The 12,910-nt window shown below is 40.7% G+C and overlaps 1 protein-coding gene across 4 annotated transcripts in view; it reads right to left on the minus strand.

The window, feature by feature from the left end:
- Nucleotides 1-7,953: 7,953 nt before the first annotated feature.
- Nucleotides 7,954-12,910, minus strand: part of RCAN2 (regulator of calcineurin 2) — a 71,895-nt gene continuing 66,938 nt past the window's right edge. For all 4 annotated transcript variants that reach the window (XM_075201318.1, XM_075201317.1, XM_075201319.1 and 1 more), the window contains one exon: nucleotides 7,954-11,755. In XM_075201318.1, coding sequence (XP_075057419.1) covers nucleotides 11,595-11,755 — 161 coding nt within the window. In that variant the 3' untranslated portion in view covers nucleotides 7,954-11,594. The remainder of the gene's footprint in view (nucleotides 11,756-12,910) is intronic.

Raw genomic sequence — 12,910 nt, forward strand, 5'->3', positions numbered from 1 at the left:
ATGAGTATGTTGTAGTTTCTGAATCTGTTTGTTGATGTTTGTATATAGTAGCATTCAGTAGCATTTGAATCAAGCTGTTATTATAAGTTATTTTTTAGATATTGATATCTGTTTATATCTAGTTTTTTAACAATTATTTTATATGTGAAATATTTTTTTTAATATAGAACCACACAATTTCCGGCATATTTCTTAAGATTTTTTTTTAGCTTTTGCCGCACCTTTCTATTGCTTTTATTTAGGGATTAGCACCCCATAGATAGGTAGCGACAATAGGTCCTTATATTATATAGTGTAAGCGCCTGAGAGATTATTTTTATGAACTCCAATCCCTGCCACCCTTTTGCCACTTTCAACACACTCCTGTGCCCCCCCTCCCATCCTTCCTAACTGGCACTGACTTCTAGGCCATCAGACACGAAAACTCCTTCTGCAATCACTCTTCTGCCGCCCCCTCCACTCCACAGCCCCCCCCCCCCCCCCCCCCCGTTCCCAGCCACCAAGTCCTGCACTCCTTCCACCCCCTTCTTCGGGTGATGAAGTCCACTCTCTCATATCATCCTCTCCCCCACCACCTGGTCTCACCTTGCTCTCCTCTTTAATCTGTCCCTCTCTGCTGGCATCTTCCCCTCATCCTTTAAACATGCTCTCATCTCACCCATTTAGAAACAAAACTAATCTTGACCCCACCTCACTCTAACTACTGCCCCATTTCTCTTCTCCCCTTTGCCTCCAAAATACTTTAGGGTCTTGTCTGCAGCCATCTCACCACTTATTTTCTGACCACTCCTTCCTTAATTCTCTCCAATCAGGCTTCTGCCCCCTTCCCTCCACTGAAACTGCTAAAGTCTCCAACAATCTCCTTTTGGCCAAATCCAGGTTCCATTTCTCTCTTCTTATCCTCCCGGGCCTATTTGCTGCCTGGAACACCCTCTCCTGCTTCACACCCTTCACCTCATCTGGCATCATCCTTACCTTGCCAACCGCTCCTTCTCTGTTTCCACCTGTGGTTCCTCATCCTACCCTTCTTGTAGGTGTCCCACAGGGTTCTGTTCTGGGTCCCCTGCACTTTTCTCTGCACACCTCCTCCCTGGGTGAACTCATCAGTCCTTTCATCCTCCAGTTCCACTTCTAAGCCAATGACAACCAACTCTAACTCTCATCTCCTGATCGCTCTCCCTCCCTCCTCTCTTGGGTGTCTGCTTGCCCCTCTGCCATCTCCTGGATGTCCTTGAGATTTCTTAAACTTAACAAAGACAAAACTAAACTTATTGGGCCTGATTCATGAAGGAAAGTAAGGCAAAAAAGTGAGTAACTTTGTACGTTGACAAAACCATGTTGCATTGGACGTGGAGGTAAATTTATAATGTGATGACAGATTTATATTTGGGGCAGGGCATGTTCTAGATCAACATTAATTTTCAGTGTACAAATAAAGCTATCAAATATTTGTGTGCTAGATGAAAAAACAGTCAGTATTTATCTTATGTGCAAAATAATATACTAATTTTCACCCCTTGCATTGTAACATGGTTTTGTCCAGGAGAAAACTTACTAATTTTTTTGCCTTACTTTCCCTTAATGAATCAGGCTCGGTGTTACTGGTTTATGATACTGTACTGTTCTACCTTGTACTGTCTTATTGTTTGTAACCTGTAAGGCGCTGCAGATATCTTGTGGCAACTTATAAATAAAACTAATAATAATAATAGCTGACTTCTGCGTCACATGACCTCCCCTGCACAGTGCATACTGCATACCCACCTCCTCCGGGTATACCCGGAGGAGGTGGGTTTGTACTCTCTCCCTCCTTCCTTCCTCTGTGTGGCCCCTTTTGAAGGCTGGAGGGCTGGGCGTACGGCCCTCCATCTCTCTCACGTTGCCCCATCACTGATCTAGAATAATATACTCTTTAGAGACTTATTACTTTAATTTATGAATGAATCCACATTCAGAGTGTCTGCTTATATCATGTTGTAACTTCGCGGCTATACCCACAAGGGAGTGAAATCAAACAGACACTTGTATACGGATTATGTATTGTGGTGTCCGATTTACCTGTGCTGCCCCATAGGGGCAAAACTCAGACGACCCCCAAACTCCAGCACGTCCCATTTTTTTTAAACATATACAGTCAAACCCTCATTTTACGTTTTCCAAGGGGCCAGGAATAATTGGGGTAAAGGGGTAAAATCGAAATATATCCCAAACTTAAAGTTAGGGAAAAACACACACAAGGCAGTTTACACAACGGTGGTTTATGGGGTCTAGCAGTCCGTTCCAGTGTGTAAAACACACACGGTGAAAAGCCCAACTGTGCAGTAATATAACGGGAGAAAAAACACCCTAAACTGAGCAAAGCCATCCAGTTCTATAGACGGTACGTATCTGCCATCCAGTTCTATAGACTGTACGTATTCGCCATCCACTTCTATAGACGGTACGTATCTGCCATCCAATTCTATAGACGGTGCGTATTTGCCATCCAGTTCTATAGACGGTACGTATCTGCCATCCAGTTCTATAGACGGTACGTATTCGCCATCCACTTCTATAGACGGTACGTATCTGCCATCCAATTCTATAGACGGTGTGTATTTGCCATCCAGTTCTATAGACGGTACGTATCTGCCATCCAGTTCTATAGACGGTACGTATTTGCCATCCAATTGTATAGACGGTACGTATTCGCCATCCAATTCTATAGACGGTACGTATTCGCCATCCACTTCTATAGACGGTACGTATCTGCCATCCAGTTCTATAGACGGTACGTATTTGCCATCCAATTCTATAGACGGTACGTATTTGCCATCCACTTCTATAGACGGTACGTATTTGCCATCCAATTCTATAGACGGTACGTATTTGCCATCCAATTCTATAGAAGGAACGTATCTGCCATCCAGTTCTATAGACGGTACGTATCTGCCATCCAGTTCTATAGACGGTACGTATCTGCCATCCAGTTCTATAGACGGTACGTATCTGCCATCCAGTTCTATAGACGGTACGTATCTGCCATCCAGTTCTATAGAAGAAACGTATCTGCCATCCAGTTCTATAGAAGGAACGTATTTGCCATCCAGTTCTATAGAAGGAACGTATTTGCCATCCAGTTCTATAGACGGTACGTATCTGCCATCCAGTTCTATAGACGGTACGTATCTGCCATCCAGTTCTATAGACGGTACGTATCTGCCATCCAGTTCTATAGACGGTACGTATCTGCCATCCAGTTCTATAGAAGGAACGTATTTGCCATCCAGTTCTATAGAAGGAACGTATCTGCCATCCAGTTCTATAGACGGTACGTATCTGCCATCCAGTTCTATAGACGGTACGTATCTGCCATCCAGTTCTATAGACGGTACGTATCTGCCATCCAGTTCTATAGACGGTACGTATCTGCCATCCAGTTCTATAGACGGTACGTATCTGCCATCCAGTTCTATAGACGGTACGCATTTGCCATCCAGTTCTATAGACGGTACGTATTTATGAAATGTTTGCATTGGTAGAACGTGAACTAGACACTTACAAAAATACACAGTCAGAAAAATTACAAAAACAGAAATTACTGGAACATTTTATGGCACAAAATGCAGAAAAAGATAAAAAGGGAAACGGTCCAACTGGACTATGTTAGATGCCGAGGGGAAAATGAAAAAAGGGTAGAAACATGGAAAGTATAAGCTGTAAGTGCAAACTACTGATGGACATGACCACCATCATCATCATTTATTTATATAGCGCCACTGATTCCGCAGCGCTGTACAGAGAACTCACTCACATCAGTCCCTGCCCAATTGGGGCTTACAGTCTAAATTCCCTAATACACAGATGGACACAGACTAGGGTCAATTTTGATAGCAGCCAATTAACCTAACAGTATGTTTTTGGAGTGTGGGAGGAAACCGGAGCACCCGGAGGAAACCCACGCAACGTACTCGTTACCTCGTTTCCAGCAGAAGATACCTATCAAATATGTATTAAAAAAAGTTGTCAGTGGGAACTTAAAATATAAGAAAAAAGGGTACTAAGCTGAAAGAAGAGGCAGCTGTCAATCCTACAACTTTTTCTCCCTAGACCTGGAGCCAGGCAGCCATTCCACACCTCCGACTTGGTGCCGGAGCGGCATCATGCAACATGTACTTACTCCCTCTGTATGTTCACAGTGAATCATTTCTGTCCTAGTGGTCTTTGTAATGCCGCCAGTTTCAGGTGTTCAGGTCCCGTTCCCCAGAGAGGTCTCCTGCCATCCAGACACACAGGGAGCTGTCAGCCTGAACATGTGCAGCTTGTAGAGGTGGAAGCATCAGAGAAGAGCAGAACAAACAGATGTCTGTTCCATCTGCTCGGAATTATTTCTACTTATGATCCAATTATGGTTAAACAGAATATGGGAGGTAGAGGGAGCTAGTGCGATGTGTATTAGTATTACTGCTAAGTGATGTGTTTACACCTGTAGAGCCACAATGGGCAACAGAGCTAATACAAAGAATATGTTTAATTCCACTGTTCCCCAAAATGTATGGGGCATGCGGTTAAGGCTTAATAATCTCTGTATGATATGGTGAATGGTTTATCACGATCTGAATCTTTACAAATCATTGCTCCACTACCTGACATCCTGTTTGCTCCCTGCCAATATCTAATTGCACAGTACAACTTCTTTAATTATGTCTTTAATACTCTGTATTGGTTCTTACTGGGGATATACTGAATTCAAAAGACGTACACACAGCGCTGAGAGTGGCATTTACTCCATGTATAAATTCATGGAATACAAAATATCAAATATATAAGCAATTTAATATGTAATAATGTACAATATAATAAAAACAATATTCAGTGATAATAAATCAATAAATCTCATGATCAGTGCACTGATCTAACATATCGCTGAAACATACTTCAACTTCTTGTAAAACAATATTGAACTACTAAAATAATGGATACAAAATCCAGCATTAAGTAAGATAAAAATGTAAGGCATAAAACATGCAGCCCTAAAATAAAAATGGTTTACAAATACGATTGAATGCCTCAATTCATCAGCCTCAAAATGAATGTCTCACAAATAACTGTTAAATCCCACTCAGGTGCCGGCTTGAAAATAATTCACTACCTCGCTGCTAGCATGGGCGGTAATGAAAAGCTTCCGTTCAATAATATAGAGGACTTGTTCTTTCTTATTATAAGCCAAATAAAAGCAAATCTTCTATACACAGATTGTTCAAATATACAGGTCTTCTTCACAAATGGGAAATATATATATATATATATATATATATATATATATATATGCACATATAAAAACTTTGAATGATTTCCTCACTGTGATGAACAAACTCTGATGCGGCCACACTATTAATTCTCAAATGTCAGAATGGTACCACACAGTTCAAGCATGAGGACTAGTAAATGTAAAAAGTTCATGAAATAGGGTTGTCCAACCTGGATATAGTTGCCGTCCTTAGGGCTGATCACCCATTTGTATCTTAGCGGCGAGACCACACGATTCAGACTGCTGAATAAAACCCAATATCGGAACTTTCACAAATGCATTCTCATGGCAAATAATCGCTTGGAGATCCAAATCTAAATGTACATTCTTGTTATTCCATCCTAACGCGTTTTATCACACAAAGTTACTTCTTCAGAGGATATTTCAAATAGTATTCAATAGTATTGAATAGTATTCAAATCTACTATTTTCCATACCACCACTTCTAAATCTCCACTTGATATATATATATACAGTATATTAAATTTGGTGTCCTACTGACGAAAGTGATAAACTATCCCTCATTATGTTTTAGAGCCAGGGTATAACTATGTGAGTTTGGAAACAGCAGAAATTGGCCAATTTTTAAACTTTAACTCTGTCATTAATAGATGGTGTTAGAATTAGGATAAAAACTCTGGGAACCGTTGTTAAAATATAGTTTAGGAATGCACATAGGCGAGATATTATAACTCCATAAACAGTATATAAGGAAGAGCAGAGAAATGAACTATAACCGACTACCAGTCTGATATTATTTTCACACCCAGTCGATGTTTTAACTGCTGACAATGACACATTTGTTTTGTATTCTCCTTGGTTTGTATTATTTTCAGATATTTATTTTGTACAGCTGGGACCATGGACAGCTACTATGTGAGCAAAGGCCTAAGGGTGCAAAATATATCAATCCAGACCTGCCCAATGCCAGTCCACCTGGGTGTGACTGGACCACTAATAAATAACTTTTGGTATAAATTTATTTAAAGGAAATAGCGCAGGGCGCTTATTTATATAATTGCACGTACACTTATTTTTGATATTGTGTATATTGTGAGATAGGAAATCGTTATTTCTGAGACCAGGGTAGAAAATTATTTTTTTCTGTTTTAACCTTTCAAAAGCAAATACCTTATTTCTGATGTATATCTGATACAATAAGTCTTTGTTTTGAGGGCCTTTTGCATATCTTGGTACAAGAAAATGCTTTGTTGTACCTGTCTTTGGGAATGTGTATCCTGCTAGTCTTAAGAGAGGATTCATGTTGATTGGATCTTATGAAATGTGAGGCCTTTTGAAGGCAGGAAGGGTTAATTAAGACCATGTTACTTGATTTCCTGTGTCTAAAGACAAGATGCAAGACATCACTGGATTTGTAAAATATTACATCCTGATTCTAAAAATAGCCTGTGTCCAAATCTGTATAAAATGCACTGACTTGTACACTGAAATGTATCTTTCTGATTTCATCTGACCTGAACACTGGTACCTTCAAACAGTGAACTAAACATCACTTGTTTCATAGACCTGCTTGAAAATATCTTCCATGCTGCAAATCCTGTGACCTACAGATTAGAACCAAACTCTAATCCGTTCTCCGGCTGATTCTGAGGTTGGACCCAGCTCTCCAGTACCATCACTCTGCCTGCTACCTGCAGCTCTGGTCAGTGTGATAGGCCAGGGGGGGATCCATCCACAGCAACCCGGATCCATAGTAAGAGGTCAGGAGTACCAGCCCATGTACACCAGCAACGAGGTAGGCTGGCAGCGTCAGTTACCCATAAGGAAGGTGGTTCTGAGTGCCATAGAGGGAGCTCAGTGATGGCAGCAGGCCCCTCCCACTGCGGCAGGAGGGGCGTATTCGGAATAATGAAAGGGAACGGTGGCAGAGTAAGCCCAGCCGGTTCCCAGCAACAACAGACAGGGTGGCATAGGCGGTCTATCCTGACACAAGGGGCTTGGCCAGCACCCTTAAGTAGGTGGAGCTTCCATCAACATCTGCAATTGGGCAGATCTTGCCACACAAGTGGGTGGAGCTTATTCTGAATTTCTTTCAGTGCTGGGATGGAAAGGTGATGGAGAGTACATAGGTGAGTAACAGATTGTCATATATTTGCACATGTCTGCCAACAGACCCAGTTTTCAATAACTAAAGAGGTGTGACTTATCAGAAAAGGGGAGGGTCTTTGCAAAAGTTGGCTTGGTAAAGTCTGATCATGGCATGTCTTGGGCGGATCAGGGGCTTCCATGGACCAGAGTCATGGTTTTCTAATTGGGATTTTCGGCAGGCATGTGTGTCTGTGTTAATGAATATGAGCATCATAGGGAAGGATCCGATACAGTACTCACCATGCAGGAGGTGGTTTATTTACAAATCAGGTTCTGTCGGCTGGATGGTCACAGTGAAGCAATTCCTTCCATGTGTTAATGTAATATATATTGTATCATTCCCTGCATAGTCTTCAGTCCTGATTGGGTCCAGCTCCCTTTTGTTTGCATTCAGTATGGCCTCACTTGCTACGTTTCCACTATATTTATAAACCAACATAGGATAATTATTTAGCCTCACAGAAATGTAGTCTGTAGATTATGCGGGTTTCTTTTGTGTTTAATTCGTCGTTTAAAGTCAATATCACGATTTTAAATAACTGGAGACAAGCAGCCTAAATAATCAGAGTTTATTTATTTTTTTCTACTTAAATTGTAACTAATTTATACAAAACACCATACTCAGGCGATTATACAAATGTACAAAAAATGCATTTGCTTGAACACATTTTGTCTGTATCTAGCAACAATCTCTGTTCTTTTAGGCTATGGTGAAATGCGTCAGGAATACTGAACATAGACTTGTACTAATCGTAACATTGACCACTGTTATTTGTACACAATATGACTTCCGCCATGCTGAGAATCTATATGCAAGACAGGATAATGGCCCGAGGATGTTACAGGGTCTGTCCCGGAAATACAGATGATTCCTAACGTTGTATCTCACCTCCAGACTTTCGCTAAACACTACAAGTGGCATTATCTGTCTGGCCCCTCTATTGTAGTTAGGCTAATATTTCAGTCTCCCCCAATCACAGTGTTGTTCTTTAAAAAGATAGATGTTTTAGCAAATCAACACCATTGCTTGCTGCTTTGATGCCAAAATGCTCCTATTATGCTGTATTAATATATTTAAAATATTTGTTTGCATTTTAAATGTTAATTTTAAGTAAGTTAGCATGTTTGCTACACGAAGACTAACTGTAATACTGATGTCACTGCCAAATTATTATCTTTTATCAGCTGTCAAAACAAAGGCAAAGAGGACAAATGGTGTTTGTGCAGCCTTGGCTCTCAGTAGCAGAGTAAAGAAAAACTGCTATAAAGAGCACCTGTTACTTACACACGGTGGAGGCCATTTTGTGGGCGGAACCAAAGGTGAAATACAGTCAATAATTTAACCAGGAATCAGTGACATCACTGAAATACAAAATGGCTTCTTACACACAGTGAAGTGGATCATTTTGTAGGCTGAACGCCTCTTCATAAGATGGCGGCCAATCTTTTAATTAGTTATCAGTGACGCTGAGGTATTCCATGACCACATTTCATGACAAAGTACCATATGCTGCATTCTCATAATAAGCTTATGTTTAGCCAACAAAATGGCGGCTTCCATTGTGTGTAGTTGACAGGCCCTCAGTATATAAATCAAGGAGGGAGACAAATTTTGGATAAAGTTGAAATCAATGGTGCTGCTTTACACCCTTACTCATTCCTACAAACAGATTTTTTAAAAATGACATTTTTATAGTTATTTTACCTCAGAAATGTCAATTAACATTTTCTTATTGCATATTAATCCGATTTTTTTTTTTTTTTTTACATTATTTACCCCTTTGCGATGACCTCCCTTACCTGATAGTGATAACTGGCTAATGCTACTAGTACAATGAGAGAGGATACCCGGAAGGATTCTTGTCAGACAGTCGGCCATTTTGTTGTGTGCAATGAAAAGCAGATTGTAAAAGTTTCTGGTTTTGGCACAGACAGGAAGGCAACTGCACTTGTTTTTGGAACTACAAACCCCAGCATGCCCCATCAGCTACAACAGAACCACAGGTTGCCTAAATGTGACCTAGGAAAATGCTGATTTGGGGCCTGATGCTGAATTGGACATATGTAGGATGTAATTCACACTAAAAGCCGGCGCTCATAAAAATAGCATATTTGTGCCCGTATGTTGTGTTTGAGAGATCTCAAGGTGCGTCCAGTTCTACCTGTAGTATATATGCCAAGTTTATGTCAGGCTCAAATCAGGCGTATCAGCACCCACATGCCAATACACAACATTTGGTTTGATAGCGAAAAACACATTCGCTATTAGGCAGATATAATACTCCTTTGCATACAAATCAAACAGCAAAAACAATTGTTTATAAAATCCTATAATATCCCGTAAAAATCTTACAATGTATGCATGATCAATGCAGTGTCTATCAGTTTCAGAGGTGAATTTGTCATCAGCCAATCAGAAGCTGCTAGCTAGCGCTGGCGACCGTCATCAGCGTTCATTTGCACTTGTAAAGGTGTAAAAGATACGGCTCCTGACAGACATATATAGGTCTGCCTCGGCCACATTTGCGTGAATGTGCCCTTACCGCTTGGCCTACGTTAGATTGCCCTTATTTTATATTACGCTCATGGGCGCACATCCTACTTAGCATCAGGCCCTCGGGGTAAATGTATCAATCAGCGGCAATTTAAAATCGCAGATTCTCTGCGATTTGTTATCATTATTTAAAACAGCAAATTTTATTAAAGTTTAATAAAATTGGCGCTTTTATAAATAACGATGGCCAACCACCAAACAAGCAATCTTACGGCTAAGAGGAGAATCAACATACAACGTGGCTACACTGGACGAGATCCAACCTATCAGTTGATCAATGTCTGACTTCACTCACTGCCATGCCCGAAAAAGATCAGATGAATGTCAATTGGATTTCTATAATGATTAAGATTTCATTTTTAATTGGTAATTTAAATTGTATGTTCAGAGAATGTCCATATTTACAAAGGTACTACTTTAGCTTTATTTGGCGTATGAGTTTACAGGCCATTGATTTTATTTTTTTAAGGATATTGTAATAATAATAATAATAATATATGAAAACAATGCTTTGCGGATGTGGCAATACATTGTGCTTGTACGGTAGGTGGCTCATGCATTCAGCCGCTACGTAACATGGGAAACAAAAACAAACACCCTGTCTTACTTCGTGCAGATTAGTAAACCAATATATATATATATATATATATATACACACACACACAAGTGTTGCCCCAGACAGAGAGCGAAACAGATAGAATGATACATTAAACCACTACTGGATTATTAGCTGAAAATAAAAATCAGCAAATGAAAAATAACTGCTGGTTTTTCCAATGGGACATTCAGAACAGCCGCCCAGTTCTTAAGTTATAACATTATACGAGGACTGGTCGCCTATACACAGCTGAACCAGACTTTATATAAACCAATGTTCAGCTAATCCGTTCACTAGGAGCTGGAGACATCACGGAGGCGTGGTCTCTAACACCCAGCGAATGGAGAGGCTGATTAACTTGGTTCAGTCCATTCAATGGCTGCCTCCGCTGCATGTCGGCGACGAGTCCACTTCAAAGACACAAAACACACAACTTTACAAAATGATTGGTGTGTCTACTCCTCACAACAAAATAACCTGAATTGCAAACATTAAACAAAACAATTAGGAGGGGCTTGTTCACACCAACGCATTTTGCATTCACCATAAAACCACACTACCTTTTAAATACATATTTCTTAATAGAGCTCATTCACGCCTACGCGATAATGTTGGGTTGTGCGTTTTTTTCATCTGTTTACGCTAGTTTTTCTGTTCATGCAATGGCGTCCTGCTAAGTGCATCCAAAACGCATCATTGCCCTGCGCTCTTGTGGGGGTTTTAGCAGAAACATGAAACGCGTTAGTGTGAACAGGCGCCAACTTTTTTTTGCCTTTCTGATATGTTAACTTTATTTCAGTAAAGAGATCCCGTCCTTTAATAACACGTTCAGTATCTGGAGGTCTTGTAAGATCGTCATGTTTTCGAGGTGTCCCAGACACGGAGCCCGTTAATGATGATTTGACTACAGCTTTCATATGGTCACATGATCATATTACTGTGTGGCAATAACATCCCTATAAAAATGAGACAATCCTACTTTCTAAGAGAAAAGAGGAGATAGATCTGTGTTATAAGGATTAACACTGTGCTATAAGAACATGTCACTTGGACTTGGTCGGGGGCATGCCGGGGCGCCGTGTCGGGATGATACGAGGTTTAGGTAAATTCTTTGGGTCCTCCTCCTCCTCCAAGTCACTGTCACAGACGTGGACTACAACACTGGGGGTGGACTCTGTTCCTGCATGAAGCTCATACTTCTCACCTGCAGAGAAAAAAACAGCAAAATAAAGAATACTGTTAAACATTGTGAAACCTAGACCACAAAATGGCTTCCTCCACAGTAACGGTGGTTAAGAGCAGTATGATGAGTGTTACTTGCAAAACAATGGTGTAGGAACAGGGATTGTGGGAGCCACAATTTCGATAGGGCCCCAAGGAAGTATGTGTACTTTGTTTGTCTGACAGTGGCAAATGCAGGATTTTTAGAGGGGGGTTTCTAAATACTTGGCTTCAGAAAAAAAGCAAAAAATACTAAAAAAACACTTGCTGCAATAATGATAAACATAGAAAAGTACAATGTATATATAAATGTAATAACATATTTTAAATAAAACATAATGTAAAATAAGCTGTACATTAAAAATACATACTAATATTATTCTCCTTTACATAAATTATTCTTGACCATCTTACCAAAATAATATAATGTAATACTTTGTAAAGTAATACCATAGTTGCCTACTCTCTCGGAATGTCTGGGAGACTCCCAAATTTTTGGACGCTCTCCCGGACTCCGAGGAGAGAGCAGGACAACCTCCCAAATCCTGCCCGCTTCGGTGGTGAAGTGGGCGAGGCGATTCGTGTCATTCTGGCCCCGTCCAGTTAGAATACTCTGAAATTGGTATTGTATAACGGAGGGGGCTAATGACGAGATTAGCGTGGCCACGCCCGAAGACATGGATAACTTTTGGAGATCTCCAAAGTTGGCAAGTATGAGTAATACAACAAAATGAATACTAATCTCCCACTCACACCCAATTAAATGAATACAAAAATTGTAATTAGTGCTACAGTTACTCAGTGCTTCACATCACTCTCAGCAGCCAAGAAGCAGCAGAATATCACAAGTAACTTAATAGTACTGCATTTCCCTTGTCTCTCTGGCTGGAGAGGTTTTATAAGCTTAGGAATGGGCTGGTTACTTTCTCTGTCACTGTAAATTTCCCCTCCGGCCCAGTCCCTCGTGGCGTTTGTCGGTGTTTGCTTTATGTATTATCAGTGGTTTTGTTTCAGGTTGCTCTCGGCGAGGCGGAGAAGCAGGCCAATCAGCAACCGTCAATGTCGCATTCGGGTGGTGGTGGAGCACTCGCCCTCAAAAGGGAGGTTCATGTTAGTAACACTCCCCCTTGGGGAGTTA

Source organism: Mixophyes fleayi, chromosome 3 (assembly GCF_038048845.1).
Source record: "Mixophyes fleayi isolate aMixFle1 chromosome 3, aMixFle1.hap1, whole genome shotgun sequence".
NCBI classification, from domain to species: domain Eukaryota; kingdom Metazoa; phylum Chordata; class Amphibia; order Anura; family Limnodynastidae; genus Mixophyes; species Mixophyes fleayi.